Source organism: Bactrocera latifrons, unplaced genomic scaffold (genome assembly GCF_001853355.1).
Source record: "Bactrocera latifrons isolate USDA-ARS-PBARC rearing strain unplaced genomic scaffold, ASM185335v1 scaffold_3, whole genome shotgun sequence".
NCBI classification, from domain to species: Eukaryota; Metazoa; Arthropoda; class Insecta; order Diptera; family Tephritidae; genus Bactrocera; species Bactrocera latifrons.
The window spans coordinates 1,740,385-1,761,523 of NW_017536629.1; the positions used below are offsets into that span (position 1 = coordinate 1,740,385).

General features: G+C 36.0%; 2 protein-coding genes and 1 pseudogene across 2 annotated transcripts in view; 2 read left to right on the forward strand and 1 right to left on the reverse strand.

Moving 5' to 3' along the window:
• LOC108970337 (choline O-acetyltransferase) overlaps positions 1–10,797 on the forward strand; it is a 75,234-nt gene extending 64,437 nt beyond the window's left edge. The window contains exons 5-11 of the mRNA XM_018935663.1: positions 5,280–5,452; positions 5,528–6,331; positions 6,403–6,525; positions 6,622–6,679; positions 6,757–6,900; positions 6,974–7,177; positions 10,390–10,797. Coding sequence (XP_018791208.1) covers positions 5,280–5,452; positions 5,528–6,331; positions 6,403–6,525; positions 6,622–6,679; positions 6,757–6,900; positions 6,974–7,177; positions 10,390–10,605 — 1,722 coding nt within the window. The 3' untranslated portion in view covers positions 10,606–10,797. The remainder of the gene's footprint in view (positions 1–5,279; positions 5,453–5,527; positions 6,332–6,402; positions 6,526–6,621; positions 6,680–6,756; positions 6,901–6,973; positions 7,178–10,389) is intronic.
• Positions 661–1,778, reverse strand: LOC108970455 (gibberellin-regulated protein 14). The gene is made up of 2 exons (XM_018935853.1): positions 1,707–1,778; positions 661–1,565 (listed from the first exon to the last, which is right to left on the reverse strand). The coding sequence occupies exons 1-2, from the start codon at positions 1,711–1,713 to the stop codon at positions 796–798; spliced, it is 777 nt and encodes a 258-aa protein (XP_018791398.1). The 5' UTR covers positions 1,714–1,778; the 3' UTR covers positions 661–795.
• A 9,068-nt stretch (positions 10,798–19,865) lies between the features above and the next one.
• On the forward strand, positions 19,866–20,367 carry LOC108970468 (annotated as a pseudogene).
• Positions 20,368–21,139: the final 772 nt, after the last annotated feature.

Sequence of the window (21,139 nt, forward strand, 5' to 3'; positions counted from 1 at the left end):
CTGTCGCGCTATTGTGAACTTAGCTATAGCCGCGTAAACGGTGTCTCCGCCAATAAAATCTAGTAGAAATATTTTTGTTTGAAATGGGCTAATAACCACAATCACCATATGAAGCTGCCTTATTAAAATCCATCAGATTATTTCACCCTATGTAAACCAAATGCCTATGAAAACACACAAAAGAAGATTAAAACTTAATTAAGTTAATTGGGAGTATTTTCAAGTCCCCAAAAATCGAATAAAAAGGACTCTGTTTGACTTTTGGCCGCCAAAGATATTAGACAACTTGCGAGACTATGAGGGAAAATCTGGACCGTTACTTACTCCAGCCTCTATATACATATTTTCGTTGTCTTTGTGCGGTGTGTTGCAGATGGAAAGAATAATAATCGTAATATCGAATATATAGATAAATATTTGAGAGAAAGGAAACAGCACATTCTACTACCCTATTCCATTTGTGTGTGCCAAAGTAAGGAGGTCGCATGCAAAAGGCAAGAACTTTGTAGAAATGTTAAATAGACCTACCTTACATTCCTAGCTGTAAGTCGGAAAATATTAAGGTGTCAGTCCTTTACTTACACTGTCCCTACAAAACCGTGTCGGCAATGGTAATGTTTTATTTAGAAGAAGCACATCAAGAATCCACTACTCTTAAAATAATGTTTCAACCAAAGTGCGGTTTATTATATAATATTTATGTAGTATTGAAATTCCGCTTATTTAACTCACTGTGTACATAAAGTTATATTGAAAATTAAACTGAACCGTTATAGGTACATTTTATATCGTATCCTACTCTTTAGGTTGTGTTGGCGGCTTCTTCGGCGTTGGAGGTTTCTTTTGCGATTTTGCTTCGGTTTTCGTTGGCGCTTGTTTTTCAGAGGGTTTAACTGGTTTCTTCTTCTTATCAGTTGTTGTAGGTTTCTTAATTGGTGCGGCGGGCTGTTTCTTTACCGGCAGTTGAGATTGCGGTTTGACGGGCTTCTTGACGACTGGTGGTGTTGGTTCTGGTGTGGGTGGTAGTGGCACTGTGACACCGTTCAATTGTTGGTTAGACGGTTTGAGCTTGTTAGGTAATGACGGCTTCACTGACTCCTCTTTAGTTTCGCTAGGGTTTTCACTTGCATCGCTATGATCACCATGTGGTGGCTCAAAGTTAAATGGCTTAGGATTTCCAGCAGTTATATCGGGTAGTTGCTGTGGGGACGCAATAATTGGCGGTTGACCATCGGTGGGGTATAATGGCTTAGGTAGAGAGACAACATGGGCTGTTTGCTCGTGTACCTGTATTGGTGAACTTGTTGGTAAAATATTAATAGGTGGTGCGGGAATATAACGTCCCGGTGATGTACACGATTGCAGCACAAACGTGAAAACTTCGCCTTGTCCACAGGTCATCGTAATTTTTTTACCTCCAACGCGATTGCACAAATAGTAGTCTGAGCTACTGTAGTAGCTTGGCCAACGTATGCCAATCTCGTCTTTAGTACATTTCAATTCATAATCTACGAAACCATGTGCCACAGCTGCCAGGCAAAGGTTCGTAACGATCAGCGCGTATCCTGGTTAAGTGGAAAAGGTATTTATTATTTTAAACTGTTACTTTTATTACGCATTTTTTTATAAGTATAGTTTTGAATCACTTTTCTTATTTATTCTTATTTTTGGTTTTTTTCTATATTGAAATTCGTTAGACAGCCTACCTCTCATTTCTGGCTCTGTGTGCTGCGTTTACTTTGGTCCTGCTGTTTCGTTCCTAACGAATCCAAATCAAATGGTTGAACTGTTTGATATTTACAAGTGATCTCATTATTTATAGTGACATTTTTTGTTTATTTTTTCCTCTCGTAGCTATTATTTCCTGACCGAAAATATTGCTCTATAGATAGTGATCTGATTGATTTTAATTGTATCAGAAAATTTGTCAATCTTATCTCTCCGATATCATTCATTTTTTTTTAACATATTCTACTACACATTCCAGAATTTCATTACTCAGTTACAACTCTCGTAAAAATATATTCGATTACCAAAAAGGGTACGCTAACGTTGCAAACACTTTCAGTGTGATACCGAAAAGGTCACACCCAAATTATATGAAAAATTACAACTCAAACAAATGTTTAATTTAAAGTGCTAAAACAATTTATCTGATAAAAGCAATTTCATTGAGGAGTGTACGATTTTATTGTCATTAATTTAAATTTGCTATCACCGGGCTGAGCATGTGTGCAATGTGGCATGGGCAGCGACTGAAGACTCGGTACATTAAAAATGGGTTAAAACAAACTCTGTCTTCGGCCACTGATATTATTTCAATAAACTTCACTTTCTCATTATTTTTTTTCTATTTAATATAAATCAAACAAGTAAATAATTATTTGGGAGTTTCGATAAATCGACTCGATTTTATCAATTAACTATAACATAGGCTTTCATTAAGTACCTTACATACAATCACTAATCATATGGAGCAAAGTCAGACGGATGTTCGAAAATCCTGATATTGGCTTAACCCATATAGTCAAATTTTCGCCCAATTTTATTTTTTTCAAGCAGAAAAATATCCTGTTATTAGTAAAACATGTTCTGCAATATTCTTTGAGATAACTCAAATATTGGCCGAAATATGCAGTAGAATGCCATCTGGTAGTTCGAAAACCTTTAAAACGGGTTTTTCAATAAGAGCTCTACAAATGTTTTTTGAAACAGAAAACAAAAACAGTTTGGGATATCAATGAAATTCGAGTATGTATGGAACATAGACTTGACATAACCCCACAGGAAACTGTACGGCAGAGGCGGTCAATTGACTGCGCAATTTCGTGAGATAACAAGTTCATCAAACTTGGTGTTCAATAAATCGGTTATGACATTCGCTATGTGGCTTAAAACGCAGTCCTATTGGAGCATCATATAATATTATCCAAATTCATATCATTTAATTTGGTTATTAGTGACGAAGACGGCGCATAAACAGCACCAATCCGTAATTTTTTCGGGATGCAATGGTAACTCATGAAGTTCGTATGGATAGTTCAAAAGACCGGGGTAAAATAAGACATCGTTTTCTGTCCCAACCGGTATTCTTTTGCAACGCCCCTATTCAAAACTCTGTTACTGCCAAGCACTCTGAAACGCCTTTTCAAATTTGTGTGTAACTTCGAAAATATTAACCGGAACAATGTAAAGTTTTCTACATGTATTCTTAAATACATATATACATATGTAGTATGTACATTAAGGAAATAAAATAGAAAAAACCCTTACAGTTGGTATTGAAACCCTTAAATTCGCAAACGGAAGTTGTACGGCGAAATTATAGTTGCGTAATAGGGGTGCAAATAATTAATTTAAAATTATGACAAAATTCAACCAATTTTTTATATCAACGGTGTTTTTCCCCACCAGGAAACAATGTGAAATTCAGTGTCAACAAAAACATCGAAGATAACATCACTTTGAAGCTCTGATAGTATTCTTGTTAAGGTTAGACCTCTAAGGAAAGAAAAGAGAATTTTTGTTGGAACTGGGATTTTTCGGCCAAGCCAGTGACTTTTCAATGATAAAAAAGTGACTAGTTTTTTAGAATTTACATTTAATTTATTTGACCAGAAAAGAATTGATTCATGAGCAAAGTTTGCTCTACTTTATTTCCGACCAATATTAATAAACTCACATATTTAATTAGTTATGACCTGTACACTTAATTAAACTGAAACTATCTGATTCAAATATTAGTAAATAAATTGAAAATTGGAAAATGTCCAAATAAATTTAAGGCATTATTTAAGCTCTTTAGAAAATGTAGGCTATGCCAGTATGTATGTGTATATTATATTTTAAGAGTGCCTCTCTGGTAGAAAAAACTATCTATACAAGATATTTTTTATCGTAACATCAATCAATTGCGGTATCGAATAGAAGCAATGACAGTCATTACGAAGATCAATGACATTGTGAAACGTTTCTGAGAATTTTGAACAAGCATTATGTGAAAGATTCGTAAAATTATCGGTTATCAATTTAAATTACGCCAATTACATATATTTCTAATGACATTTTCAAATACAAATTTTTGCTTATTGCTGAATTATCACAGTTCAAAGCCTATTCGTACTACCACCAATGAAATGTGTTTCTCGTATCAAGGAAGTTATTTCCAAAAATATTTTCTAAGCCTAAAGATTATATTTATCTATGTATCTTCAACATCAGACTCCGGTGCATATTAAAATCAATTAGTAGTATATAAATTTCTTGTTGAATATGGAATATAAAGATTGATCCATTTCGAGGTTCCCTACATTTTAGAAGAAAAACTCAGTAAGTTCATATTTAATTTGGAATGTTTATTATCATTTGAAAGAACATCCTTTGGATCTTACTTTTTGAAGATTACGTCCTTCATATATTGGCTGCGGCTACATTTCAGTTTTCGATGATGCGTTCGAGCATTTCGACTTGTAACTGGCGAATGACACGCCTGATGTTTTGCTCAAAGGCCTGAATCAAAGCGGTATTGCCCGCATAGACTTTAAACTTTGCATATCTCCACAGAAAAAAAAAACACGATCTTAGCTGTTCACTGATCGATTGGTAAGATCGAATGGCTTCAATGTTTGCGCAAGCTGTATTGTTTATGATTTCAAATCGTTCCATACATCAGTCCGAGTTGCTACGAACGACGCTGAAACCGCTCTCCATGGGCTTCGGGTACACTTTCAGCTTCAGCTGCTCTATTTTCTTCACTACGTGCTAAACGTGGTCCATTCGGTTGAATATTATCCAATAATGAATACTGGGTCGCAAGATAGGTGATGATGTTACGAATAGTACGCTCTGTAGGACGATTATGTTGGCCATAGGTTAAGCGAAGCGCGCGAAATACATTCTTTACAGAACGTGAACTTCGCTATAGAGTTGAACGATTTCTAAACGTGGTTCAAGAGATTCCATGACTAAATGCCAAAAAGTACTGAACAAAAATTACATGACAGCTTGGACCGACTCACGACAGATCTCTTAAAACAAGGCTATTGATAAAGTGTTTTTACTTGATGCCCTCGTTATGCTTGGGATTCAATTTATTTCTTTTTGATTCCATAATCCGGTAGTTGAGGGAAAAAGGTTTTTATTTAGAAGATAACTCTATCTGTACCATTAGTTGAAATGTACATTAAACTTAATGGAGAACAAAGCCACTTCTATACACTTTACTGGCATAATATATTCCTAAAACATCTTTGGTGCCAAAATTGCTCTTTCATTTGCAGGCTTATAATTATTGGCTAAATGACATGTACATGGATGTTCGTTTGCCTTTGCCAATCAACTCAAATCCCGGCATGCCAATGCCACCCGTCCGTTTTACAACGGTGCACGACGTGGCACGCTTTGCAGCACTGCTATTAAGCGGTATTATGAAGCATAAGGAACTACTGGACAGGTATATAACGATATATATAAATATATATACATATATATAATTAAACATTAAAATATTGTAAACATTCACGCTTAGCGGCAATTTACCCATCGATCGTGCGGGTTCTCGAGAGAAGAATCAACCACTATGCATGGCACAATACTACCGACCGCTGGGTTCATGCCGCCGACCTGGTTTGGAACGGGACACACAGTACTTAGCTGAGCGCGGCGAGAAAAGCGACGAACATGTGATTGTCGTGTGTCGCAACCAGATGTATTGTGTTAACTTGAAAACCAGTAGTCGCGGCCGAATATCGGAGACTGAAATCGCTTCAAATATCTTGTATGTGCTCAGCGATGCACCCTGTTTGCCAACTAAACCACCAATGGTGGGCTTACTCACTGCCGAGGAGCGCACACGTTGGGCCACAAATCGTAACCTACTACTGGAGAATGAAGTCAATCAAAATAGTATTTTGTTGATTGAGAAAGCTCTGTGTATACTATGTATCGACGAACCATTACCGAATACATTCAATGCGTATACGTTCACCGGCGCCACGCCCACAGGCTATTTAGTAGGTGATCGTGATGATACGAATATGTTGCACGAAATGATACATGGCGGCGGTAGCAATTACAATTCGGCTAATCGTTGGTTCGACAAAGTCCTGCAAATAATCATCTGCACCGATGGTACTTGGGGTATTAACTACGAGCATTCCTTTTCCGAGGGCGATGCCATTGTGAATGTCATAGAGAAAATCTATAAAAATTTGGAAGAAAAACAATCGGCATGCAATAGTGTACCATCGGATCCGACACCCGAACGCATACCGTGGGTCATAACACCACAAATGGATGAACGTATTAAGCAGGCCGCTGTTGCAGTGGACAAGTGAGTTGTAGAGAGTGGGAAATAGCGGTAAATATATAGTGCAAATACACATGAAATAATTACAATTACAGGGCAATTGGAGATTTCGATTTGTATGTGTACCGTTACAAAGGTTATGGCAAAAACTTTATCAAGCAATGCAAGTGCAGTCCGGATGCCTTCTTGCAGCTCATGCTACAGTTATCCTATTTCAAGTAAGAGCAAAAGCAACTAATTTTACTACAACCACACAGACACACAGATATAAATATTTCTACTAAAATTATGTTTTTTTTTTTCATTTAAAATAGATTGTATGGCCATTTTGTAGCCACTTACGAGAGTGCTTCCACTAGGCGATTCTTGTTGGTATGCAAACACATACATATGTCTATATACATATATATATATTGTGTACATTATATATCACAATTGCTTTGCTTAAGGGTCGAGTCGATTGCATACGAGCTTCCCACAAAGAGGCACTGGAATGGGCCACAGCCATGTGCCAGGGCGAAGGCGCAAATGTGCCCTTGGAGAGCGAGGGCGAGGACGACGATGCGCGTAAAGTCAAATTCAGCATTTATAATGTAAGTGTAATCACTGAAGTCTCCATAAGAAAAACTTAATCAATATATTCACTTAAATTATCTTCTTAAATAGAAAGACAAGCTCAAGGAACTTTTCCGCATTGCCTGCAATCGTCAAACGGAAATTATGGTTCAAAATATACTAGGGCATGGCATTGATATACCATTGTTAGGCTTACGTGAGGCCAGTAAGGAATTCAATAACGGCCAAGTGCACGAACTTTTCAATCATGAAACGTTTCAAACTGCCAATATTTTCTTGTTGAGCACAAGTCAGGTATGTCTACTTTTAATGTCATTATGGCATAACTGTGATCACTTCTTTTCCCACAAGCCTTGCACTTATTTAATCACTCACCAAAAGATTGATAAAACTATTTTATGTTGAACGCTATACATACTTCTACAATTAGTTTATTACACAAACTTTCATAAAAAATATTCAAAAGTCTATATTTACGTCCTTTACAAAAAATAAAAAATATCACCAATTTCACTTGATTACTATTAAATTCTCTTTTCTGGGTTCGAATAGTAAACTAAGGTAATCTCTTCATCAGCAGGTATTCTCTGGATATGAAAATAGCGTGCTTTATGTCTGGTAGAGATTACTTAGAGGTCGGCAAAACCTTCGAGTGGCGTTACGAGCGATATGACTAACATTAATCCACCATATCAACGTCCGCATACTCGATCGCAGTTACATTTATTTTAAGGGGAAATAAATAACAATTATTACCCCAAATATCGAATCTAATCGCACACCTAGAATTTAATATATTTCTTAAATTTAAAATAGCTCGGTCGACAGTCCATCGGCCCCGCCACTTTCTTTTTCCTCAGACGTTTAATTGCTATTCAAATATCTTCACGGTCGCGCAATCATCCATCCATCGCAATCATCCATCGTCATCGATTGGCGAAATGGGTTCACCATCTCCTGTTGTTATACTTTCACAGCCATTTAGCAGACTGGAGAAGTGTTCCTTCCATAATTTCAGTATGCTCTGGGTATTGGAGATCAGCTCTGAGCGTTCTACAAGAGAATGCTCCGGCTTTGAAACCTTCTCTCTTTTTTTTTTTGTTTTGTCGACGCATGTGCATCTCGGTACCGTCTTCAGCTCTCGGTAATTAACCTTTCCCGCACGTGTTGTGGTCGATCGTAACGTTGCGAGGTAAGCATTCTGCTCTCTTTCCACTGCAACTCGGCACTCCTCGTCGTACTAGCTGTTCTTTTTCATTTACCGAAAATCAAAGGTTTCGTTTGCAGCTGTACGCAAGGAGCTTGAAATGCCGTCCCACAGTTCCCTTATACCGAGTGGTTGATGACTATTCTCAGGAAGCAAAAGTTCAAGCCGACTAGTAAACTCGTTCGGCTCTCTGTTGTGATTGCAGCTTCTCGACGTCAAATTTCCTTGTGTTTGTTGACGTGCGGTTTTTGCTGCACAGAGGCGGGAACGTATCTTGCGTAGCCGAGTCAATGCTAGATCCTAGGAACATACACACGTCTAAAACACAGGAGACGTGTCTTCCGTCGGCTTTTCGATCCGGAGACTGCCAGGTAGCTTGATAAATTTTTTATGCTAGAATCTAGTACTACAGATAACGGCGTAGTCGATCAGCCTCAACCCATTTGGGGATATTTCATCCTGAAGGCTGAATATACCGACCGGTGTGCCAAAGATACCGTCTTTGAAGAAGAATGTTGAAGAATTTCGCTTTGATGCGGTTTGTTGCTAGGCGTTCATCCACCGGGGTGAATGACAGTACTCGGAATCCCACAACGAATTTACGCTCCTTTATAATGGACATTGGAATAAATGCCACAAGGACCTACTCACCTTAGTCCTTGTCCCGTCCATCGCATTTCTTGGATAGCGGTGATGTCAGCCCTTACTTTAACGAGGACATATACCATCTGAGCAATGGCACCTTCCCCATAAAGGGACAGGACATTCCAGGTGCATGCCCTTAAATCGTAATACTTTCGTTTACAGTGGTTGTTATCAAAAGGTGGTCTTTCATCCGAGGCTGTTTTCGTCTTTTTATTGGGTGAGGTTTTAAGTGGTGAGTCTCAAACCCAAAACACAACCCTGAAGGGTTGATTCACCTTCTCACTTTTGCTCACCTTCAAATGGATGATTTTTAGCTACCCAGGGGATACTTGGTCTAACACCAGGAATCGTGAGCTGAATGATTCATATGTAAAAGAACAGTTTCTGGCCATTCGTATGGCGCTCAGAGAACTTTCCTCACTTTTGTGAACATCTACACATGGCTCCATTCTGCGGCGTTTTAAAAAAGTTTGTTTTTATCCTAAATGTTGACCATCCCAGCCACAAAATCCAAAAATGCTGTTTCGAGAAAAATGCTTTTAAAAATAAATTGATAGAACTGGTTGCACTGATTGAACTGAGGAGTTACACTTTAGGCTGCAACTCAAAAATATTTCAAAAATTCATTTAAAGTTTTATTGTGGTATTTTGAAAGGCCTATTCTATATTTCTATCGGAATATGCAAAAACCAAAAACATATATTTTTTATTACATATTTGACACTAGGTATAATTTTTAAGTACACAAATAAACAAAGTCCGGGTTTATCAATTTTTTTATTTCAAATAAATAATCCGCCAATAACATTTTTAAACAATATTTGTTAAAAAAAAGCTGTAATACGTAAAGTAATTACTTTATGATATTGTAAGATAGTATGCCTTCACAAAAACTCAATTTTTCATATCGTCACATAAATTGCAAAACAACCTAATCTAAATTGAATTTTTTATTGCTTACGATTCACTACATCATGTTGCATACAATGTATATGTCAGAACCATTTAAAAACCAAAACTCAAATTTTGTTTCAATGTAAATGGTTTCTATTATAACGTTTTTTCCTTCGCCTTCGTTCGTTATGAAAAGTGATGTTAGGTTATTTTGCATTTTATGTGACGATATGTATTTTATGCTTTAACAATTTTATCAGTATTTAAAGCACAGCTTATATAAGCCCTGATCTCATCTTATAAATCCGCACATTTTCTTGAGTACACCTGTACTTTGGTATTTCAGTTTCACACTCAAGGACACACGAATCTTAAAAAACTACACATGTGTGTATATACGTATATGTCGCTTGCACCGCACCGAGCAGCACTGCACTGTTTTATTTGTTCACTTTGCACCATTAAAATTATGCTAGAGCACAGCGCACTTGACAACATGGAAGCCACACGCCTCTACTTTGCTATTATGTAATTGCAATATAGAAATAGTTAGAAGACAGTGTAAGTCTTTTGTCACTACATACAAAATTTGCACATGCCTTTCTATGTATTTATAACTGCATATAAATATATGTATATATAATATAAAATAATAGTATATATATAATATATAAAATAAAAACATAATACATATGCCTATCATATGTAACGGAGCGTTTGCCATAAATTCAAATTCACCACACTTCCAAATAATTAATAGGTGGCTACCAAATCGGATGCTTTCATGGGTTATGGCGCTGTAACGCCACGTGGCTATGGCTGCTCCTACAATCCACATGCCGATGATATTACATTTTGTATATCGGCATTTTATTCCTGTGAGGATACAAGCACCACGCGCTTCGCCAAATCGCTGAAGGAGTCGCTGGACATGATGAAGGATCTCATGAAAGATGAAACGGACCAAACGAAATGAGGCATAAACGATAAAGAGTCGTGCCAACAACAGTTTCCAGGTGATTTGTTGGTAACGAGCTAATATACAAGAACAACCGTTAAGCAGTAGCAAATAGCAAGCAACAAAGTAACAAATATACTTATACATATCAGCAAGCGTACCTTAACATTGTAATGAACTGCGTTGAAATTAGTTAAATGTACACAGATTATACCTAAATACAATGTGTTATATATATACTATATATACACAAAACATATACATATAATATACATCTATATGTATTTATGTACTAGAGAAATTTATGAAACTGTTGAAAATCTTATTGTTAGTTGAAAAATATAAAGATTATATATACTGTATCTATCGTAGGGCAGAGTGAGAATATGCAAATCTCAATTATATGTGTATGTGTATGCACAAGTAATAACTGTTTTCGTTGAAGAAAAATTAGTAGCAATTGATTGCCTTTAAAGACATTTGCAAATTAAAAGGGAGACCACCATTAAATGAAAGAAAGAAAGAATAGATCGACATTTATATAAGTGTATTATAGCAGAGTTTAGAAAGAAATGGTTTTCAGCAACTCAGTGGCATGTTACATAACTCATTTATCATTAAACTCAACGACTAAATAATAATCAGAGCGTTAAGACATCGGTTCTACCAAAATATATTAAATATATACATACATATGAATATAAACAAGTAAATACACCACATGTAGTTGTGCCGTTATTCTCGAAAGTAGGGAACTACATTTCAACACCACTCATCGCCATCACAGTAGCCAGGGATAAAGGAATGTCCAATTTATTACAGTACGAGAGCGTCTCCAAATTAGCGTTTTTATAACATTTTTCATTTTAGTCAAATTGGAGAGAATAATAATCTTTTGGGCATTTTAATTAAAATGTTTAAAACTTATTATCTAATGCTCCAAAGAAAGAATTTGTATTGAAAATTATTATATACAAATGCCTCTGTTCACATATATTTTTATTCAGTTGATCCAATTGCCAAATTTCAAAACCTTCCCGATCCAGTCAGGAGAGTTGAGCAACTCTTTATCTCTGACAGTAATATACGAAAAGTTTAGATAATGTGATGTACATCTTTATTACTACAATTCACAGATAAGCGAATCCCGTATTCATGAATTTAGATACTGGACAGTGAACTAATTTACAAAAGTAGACGCTGAAAATGCGATGTTTCGGATTTCCAAATTCATCACAGTATAATAATACTCGTATTAACAGCTTTATACTTTAAAGATATTAATAAAAATATGTTACGAAAACGTAAAGCTCCAGACTAAAGTAAAGAAAGAGTTGTGCTCGACGAATACTTCGACAGGGGTGCTCAATTAATTAGCGAGCCACTGGGATAACGGGTTCTTTGCTTATTGAAGAGCTGTTTCTATTTACATACTATATGTAACATATATGGTATATATTGTGATAAAAAGTACCCGGAAATTGTAAATAAAAACGCACAATACTTAGTTATTCATCAATTTTAGCCGATGTAATACACTTATGCCAATGAATTTTTTCAATCTTCGAAACCCTTTTCATTAGCACATTTTGGGATGGCCTTCGGCAAAAAAACGGGTTCCACGAAATGGAAATTTCAGTTAGGGGAACAAAAAAATTAAACGGAGCCAAATCTGGTGAATACGTTGCTTGATCGATGGTATTAATTCTGTTTTTGGCTTTCAACTCGGTCACAATAGTGGCTCGATGCGATGGTGCATTATCATCGTGCAAAATCCAGCCGTTTTCGATAGATATTCTCACGCTAACGTTTCATTACACCCAAATGAAACTTCTTATTGTTCATCTGTCCCTCCGGAATAAATTCATGATGCAACAAACCACGAATATCGGAAAAACAATGAGTCTTACTTTGATTTTCGAGCGGATTTGGCGTAGTTTTTTTTTTTTTCTTTTCTTCCGTTCCGCTCATTTGTTCCCTTCCATTGCGATGATTGTGGACTTCTTTGCATGTCAAACTCATAAACTCATATCTCATCGGCTGTTATAATGCTGTTCATGATTGTGGGATCGGAATTCGACCGATCAAGCATGTCCAAAGAGACTCTTTTTAAAGAGAATTGAGCATTATCGAGACGAGTCGAGCAAGAACGCGTGTGATACCCAAAATATTCACCAAAATCATTCGAACGGACTCGCGAGAGATGTCGAGCTCTGTAGCTTTCTATCTATCACGTGCCTAAAGATTTTCAAGCAAAATATCCTTCACCTTTCTTTAATATTTTCATCAGCTGAAGAGGTCGAAGGTCGTCCAGAATGAACCGTGTCTTCAACGATCTCTCTGTGACTGTCTTTGAAGACTTTATATCACTCGCAGGATTGTGTTTTTGATAAAACTGAATCATCATAAGCCTTTCCCAATATACGTAACGATTTTGGTTAGAACTCCAAATTTGAGACATAAAATCGCACCAACTATACCGACTGCTATAAACAAACTAGTTGAGAGATCGCGCTTATATTGGCACATTTTTAAGAACAGTCCTACCAACTTTTCAAAATACACAATTTTAAAATTTCGTTTACCGGGGAATTTCATTATAATTTCCGAGTATTTTTTTTTTTGCCACATTGTGTGCATCTGTAAACAAATACGTGCTCTCTATAATGAATCGATGTTCTCAGAGAATATTTACCAAATGCTCCAAAGAAAGAATTTGAAAAAATTTAAGCAAAAGCAGCACGAGTACGAATATGATTGCAATTTGGATCAATACCTTTGAATATTTCTGAATAGCTGCTTTCTTTTAACATGTCACTTTGTTGCAAACGGAAAAATAATGCGTCTGAGTCATCATTGTAATCTAAGTTTACATCAGACAACACATTTTCTAGCATATATGCACTTGAGTATTTATTCTATACGTTCTACCAAAAGTAAAAAAATTATTATACGAAGCAGTTTGTACACATGTATATTAAAGGAAATGATTGCGTTATCTGGCAACAAAAGTAGAAAGCATATACTACTAACCTAGAGTCAATTAATCGTACAAGTAAAAAAATATATAAATGTATGCATATATGCATATATTTGTACATATATGTACATACCTAACAAAGCAGATGTTTTTAAACTATATATTTGGCACAAATTGGTTGATGCTTGTTAGCACAAGTGTGCATATTTACTTATGTGTTATATAATATTATATGTAGTCTATAAATGAAATTAGAAGAATCGAAACAAAAAGCATCAGTATTATTTTAATATTTGCAGATGAAGACAAAGGCTAAGAGAGTACTTACAGCACCTCAATGGTATATGTGTTTTAAACCATATACGGGCTGAGAAGCTTTAGTTTTAGCAATTTCGGCTGGTATTCCAGTTAAGTTTAATACGCTTACACAAGCATAGAATCCTTACAAAAGACAAAAGAATGTTCCGCTCACATAGTAATTGCTTCATCCTTTACTAAAAAGAACAAATTAAGTATATTATGTGAATATTTCTTATTAAGTTAAGAAAACAGCTTAAACATTGAAAATTTTTATTCAAATGCTTGGAACTTCTTTTATAATTAAATTGGCACCTTTCCTCTCTAAATACATAATCAGTTTCCAATACTTGTAGAATAGTATTGAGTTTCTCAAATTTTGTCGTATGGTACAGTGGGGTATTTTATGGCCATCCAAGCCGAACGCTTGCTAGTTGAGAGCCTAAAAGCACACTACACCAAAGATTTGCTGTGCTATTATCGTTTAACGCATATATACCCTGCAGGAAAATGTATATTAGCTATATCTGACAGTAGGAGGTTAAAATCTTATGCTACATATATGTATGTATGTAATATGATGTACCACAGACAAATATCAAATATTCCCTACATTAAGTGTAAGTTACTTCGTAGCTTTAGAAATTTGTGTATGTGACATGCCGACTACTAGCGTATGTACAAAAGAACATAGGCATATATATACATATCCAAATTGTTATAGACTTGAAGTGAACCAATACATATCAGCATACAATTATGCATGCAGTATACAATATACTAATACATTTATATATGTATGTAAAATATAGTAAAATATAAAAAAGAAGCTTTTAGAATATGCAGCGAAAAAATTATTTAAAACAAAAATGTGTTTATGCATTTAGCAGTTATATTGGTAGATTGTTGTAATGTATGTATGTGTAGTTGATGAACTAAAAATTGTTGAATTTGAGAACTATAAAGAATATAATATTGTAATATGGAAAATTTATGTTAAAATGCGTATACGTATTGCTGTTATTGCTGAAAATTATATAAATTTTATTGTTATATATGGATCATCTATGGACACTATATATACACATGTGCGTGTATGTGTATTTATTTATATTTTTTCAATGCATATGCAATGTTGTTTTTATGTGGGCATGTAATAATCTCGCAATAAAAGAGACAAAACGGGCCGCCTTCAGGTGGGAGTAAGTAATGATTAAACTTTCTAAGTTGCTAAATAAGTAATAATTTATGTTAATTCTTCTATCAAATCGCTGAAAACGATCTTGTTATTATCCTATCGGATTTAAAACCCAATGACAAAACTGCAAGTCATCAAGTTAGAATATAACAAAACGTGACGAGCTGAATCGAGCCATGTCCGCCTGTCAGTCAGTTTTTGAGAGAGCGATCTAAAATTTTTGCACACGTTTTTTCTCCCCAACAAGCTGCTTAATTGCATAAACCGCAGATGTCGTACATAACTGCAAAAGTTATGTGCAAAACGGTAGATTGGAAGTCAACGAAATTCCTATTGTCACTCGATAGAAGCTTGTGCACTTGTACCGCATTGGCAAGACTACGTTGTAAGTATCTGGGGTCCTCACAGTATGAAGACACTGGAAGAGGTATCGATATGGAGGCTACAGAGTCTGTTGAAATTCTCTATAAGCGTAGACATCCTAAAGGTTAACTCGTCCTCAAGGACCTAATTGCGAAGAGCCAAACCTGGTCTATGCGTGGCTCATTGCTACCAGATTAGCTGAACCTAACCATACATAAAGCTGCCATATAAACGAAAAATTCAAATCAAGTTCTTGTGGGGTATATTTTATATTTGTAAAGGATATTTTAGCTTCGTTGCTTTTAATCTTAAAGTTTTTTCTTTTTTCTTGTTAACTTCATACATTATCCTTTATAAACTATTAAAAACTATGCTATAGTAATCCAATCTGAACAATTTTTTCGGAGATTACATTGTTGCTTTAGAAAATAATCTATACCCAATTTCGCAAATATATCTTGCCAAATGTGAAAGTTTTCCATACAAGAATTTTATTCCGATCGTTCAGTTTGTATGGCAGATATATGTTATAGTGGTCCGATATCGACAGTTCCGACAAATGAGCAGCTGCTTGAAGAGAAAATCACGTTTACAAAATTTCAAAACGATTCCTTAAAAACTGAGGGACTAGTTCGTGTATATAAAAACAAACAATATAATATACCACAACTACAGAGATTCACCTTATAGGGTCTCCGAAGCTTCCGTCGGGGTGTTACAAACTTCGTGACAAACTCAGTATACGCTGTTCAGGGTATCAGGGTATAAAAATAGAAAATAATTAATGTTTTGCACTGCGAACTATTTTCTATTGCGCCCTCTCCTATATCACATATGGTCAGCACTCTGAATAATTCCTGGAGCTTGCTGAGCTCGATGGAAGAGATGTGATACCCGTCCACGCAGATGGATCCAAGGACCTTGAGCCTGCTTCTACAAATTGATTGGCATTCTAGAATCAGGTGTTTTGCAGATTCCGGTTCCATGTCGCGAAACTATGGACAAGTGTTTCTTGAGTCTGCAGTGCTCAGTATAGAAGTTATGCTATATGGGATGTAGGTATAATGAAAACCTTACGCAACAAATCTCAAGAAAAAGCGTTCTGTGTAGATTACAAAAAGTGCGGTTATAAAGCACATTTTAATTTATATGCATTTAATTTATAAGCATATAAATTAAAATTTAGTTTATATAGAAAATACTATATATAGTATATAAAAATATAATTATATACTTTGATTATAACAATTATAATAAAGGCATATATACAAACAATAAATTAAATCGTATAAATGCTAATTTATTTACATACATATGAATGCGTATGTGTACAAAACGGGAAAAATGTAGGAAATGACTAAAGGAACCTCTTTGTTATTGTGTTCTTTGTTACTGCTTTACTTAGTAAAAATTGTGAAAAACTAATCGAAACTATTACTAACAACTGTGCTATATTATTGAGTTAATTTGTTAAGCGTTGAAAGTTTAAATGTACTACAAGTTAATATTATTTCTAAATTTTTAATGCGTGTGCAAGGCACGGTATACTATCAATAAAAATGTATGGCAGTGATGTTATTATGTATTGTATCATGTTGCACACATTTCCATTTGATTTGTTATGTTTCACTAAAATTTACTTATATAAATACATATTTACATATATGAAAGTGTTTTGTGTAACCTAAATAAAATATATATCTACAAAACAGTAATATTTGTTTTTATTGCGATTTTGAAAGTGTCTTAGCACCAATAGTAACCAAGGATCCCACTTGAAACGCTGTGAAAGCTGATCTCCTGTAATCCCCAAAACTCATATATAGTATATAGAACACCAGACCTTAATTAGTACCTTACGAAGCTATTATCAATCTCAAAGCATTAACTAATTGATGCCGCATTAGGTTCGCAGAAGGTATGTCTACCGAGACGTTTCTACCTCAGTATGGAAAAACCTGTACATTTTTGTCTTTTATCATCGGACTAAATATTTAGTATCACGACATGTAAACTTATTAAAGAGTGTATAGTCAGAACAAGAATGCGATCGCTAGCAAGCACACCAGCTTTGAAGTTTCCAGCGATTCCGCTATGACTAGGCGCTCGAATAAAAAAGTAGCTGGATACTAGTGATCAAATTCCTTCTAGGCTTGAACACACTTTCAGTGAGCTTAAAGCAAATATTGCTGCTTAGCTATCCACGACGGCCATCTCAAAAAAAGGGTTTTCAAAAGTGGCTATGTTCGAAAAAAAATATTATGGAAATTTAGGGAGAATTGTTTAGAGTTGTTTGTCCAACTTGTTTCCGATTCAGTACCTACCGCTGGAAGCAGAGAAAGAGGAAGGCCTCCACTGCGTTGGAGAAATCAGGGGGAGAAGAACCTGTCTGCACTTGGTACCTCGAATTGTGTTATGTATTTGTTATCTAACATATTTTATGTAGCATGATGAGCCGATATCATCTATTGTGGATACCAAGTCATATTAAGTCATATTAATATAATAATAACAAACCAGCAACCCCCCAATTAATTTTTTAAGACACTCTAAAAGCTGTGTTCCTGGAATACTACAATGAAATAACGGACTGTTTCGCACGCTTCGCTTAACTTATGATCAACATAATCGGCTTAGTGAGCGTACTAGTCACCAGACCATCACCCATCTGGGACATAGCATTCATATTATATAATATTCGACCGAATAGACCATGACACGAAGACCTTGGAGAGGTCGATTCGACGCCGTTAGCAGCAACTCGGACTGACGTATGGAATGACTTGTTGCATTCTAAGTCGAAATCTTAAACTTAAAGTGTACAAAATGCAGCTTATGCGAGCACTAAAACCTTCCCAAGCGACAACGCTTCGCTCTAAGGGCTATTGAAAAGTTCCAAGAAAATCCGACATTTTCGAATCAAATTTTGTTCAGCGATGACGCTCAATTCTGGCTAAACCGGTATGTAAACAAGCAAAATAAGCACAATTGGGACGAAGAGCAACCTGAATAGATTCAAGATTCTACCATTTCATCCAGAAAAAAATACGGTTTGGTATGGTTTGTGAGCCGGTGGAATCATCCGTCCATACCTCTTCAAAAATGACGCCGGTGAGAACGTATCCGTTATCGCGCAATGAAAACTGACTATTTGGTGCCTGAAATTGTGTCTCGTAATTTCGACGGCATTTGGTTTCTACAAGACGATACCACATCGCATCAATGAATTTATTTCTTGTTTTGGGCCGGTCGATTGGCCACCAAGATCGTATGATATCACATCATTAGACTATTTCCTGTGGGAATATGTAAAGACTAAAGTTTCTGCAGACAATCCCGCTTCGATTCAGGCCTTGGAGAAAATGCTTCAACGAGTCAAATAACACTCGAGTCATACACCAGATACCAGTCGAAATGCTTCAACGACTCATTGAAAATTGGACTCAATGGATTGACCATCTGAGACGTAGCCGCGGCCAACCTTTGAAAGAGATAATATTCTTGAAATAAATGCCAAAGAATGTTCTTTCCATTGATAATAAAGATTTCCGATTAAATTTGAATATTCTTTAAAAAAAAAAAATAAGAACTTAGAAATGGATCACCCTTTACAATGAAGGGAAATACTACATGACTCTGTTGGTAAAATGCTGGTATTTGGTGGAACACATCTGGTATTCGTTCGTTGTGTGGTGTTGTTACCATATGTCTGTCACAATTATAACGCTAACCCACTAAGCCATGAATGAATATACATACATATTTAGGAGAAAAGTGGAAGATATAGATCGAAGTCATTCACTGGTGCAGCAACATCTCAATACATCTCTTAATTTTTATACTCTCGCAACATGCCGCACAAAGTGGAATGATTCAGTACATCTAACGCTTATGTGACACGCCAACCAAACGTCGTTTGACTATTAAAATATACCATACATATACTCGTACACATATCGCTTAGAAACATTCTTTATAATCCAGTCTGGCGGATAGACGGAAATATCAGACATGCCATTAATTCTTAAGAATAGCAAAAGTATATGGTATAGCGTCCGGCTACACCCAACTTTAGCCACTTCTTACTTTTCCAAAGTAATTATTTGTGCGATTTATATGTAATTCAAGAAATATGTATACCAATTCGGATTCATTGAAACCATAACGACGCACAATAAATCTCAATTTTTAAATAAAATAAATAAAAAGATTTTATGTGACATTACTATGTAGATACTATATATGAATAAATACGTTTAATCAGTGTTAAATTCATTGAATTAAAACGGGAAAATATATCTATGTCAATATTTGGCGCCTACCAAACGGTCTACTGTTTAATTAAAACTTTATCGGCAATCAGATATTTCCCACGAATTTCTCATATTAGATAAATTATTTAATATTTGGGTATAAAAAGGCACGTAAAGCCTTTAAGGCATGTATTCCACGAATCATACTGAACGAAATTGTATCCCAATCATCTGCGAACGCCAAACTCATCCAAAATGAAAGGTAAATTGATTGAAAGCTATTAAGAGTACATTATTACTTCACTTTCTCATCATCTTTTTTTGATAGCATTCCAAGTACTTTTTAGCGTTATGCTAGCCCTTTTATTGTTGGCATCGTCCGTTTTTGCTCAAACTTATACCGGTCCCACCGCACCCACGGAGCAACCTACTGCGCCAACTTTGGACAGCGCAAACACTGACGACGGTCCACCAAGCGTCTTCGTAACTCCCGCACCTGCACCAACTTCAACCGTGTCTGCACTGTATGGCACCACCGCCAAAGCATAAAAAGCAATATCTTCACAAAATTTTGTCTCGACAATTTACAGTATTTGCACTAAATACAATGATGTAAAAAAATGTCCGGAGAAAAACAAATTAAATAAAAAAGAGCACTTCTGTACTGATAATACATTTTGGATCGCAAATGCGTTATTTTTTTTTTTAATAATTTGGTTATGTTATTAACTCTGCAATAATAAAGTATTATTAAAATTTTATTTCTAAAAATTTGTCGACAATAAGTGTTGTCCAAAACTGAATGTCACCTGTTTTTACCGATGATATTGATATCGTTGCCTCAGCAACCGCGCCGTCAGTACTGAGGAGTCTGGTAGTGAACGAGGGCAAGACGAAATATCTTGCTGACAAACTTCATCTAAAACTTACCGATCCAAACGGGGTTAGTCAACAACTATCTCTCCAACCTTTTTCTCCTCCTCGCTGCATGGAACCTAACACTTTTCCCACTAAACCCACAGTGACCATATTCACAAACTGTACGAAGGAGTACCGACTTGACCTTAATATTGCAGCCGACGGCGTTAAAATTCCAACTGTCAATAACAATAAGTTTCACTCGACAGCCTGTGCTCCTTCACTCCTCACACGACCTCCATTATTGCCAAAGTACAAAGCTGCAAGTCGCTAGCTGGCAGGGCATGAGGAAAATATAATGCAACGTTGTTGGCATCGTTAAGAAGCATAACGAACTGCTCTCCAAGCAGTTGCTGCTGTGATGTTTTCGTAGAAATCATTCCTGCAGTCCCCTGTTTGATGCGGAAACGCCACCTAGGAACATCAAGACGTCCTTCCCTAACTACGTCGACGACATAAGACAACACGCAGAGACATAAGACCGCCATTCACAGTGGAGCCATAAACACCTCCATCGACTCCCTCTCGGTCAATGGCGTACTT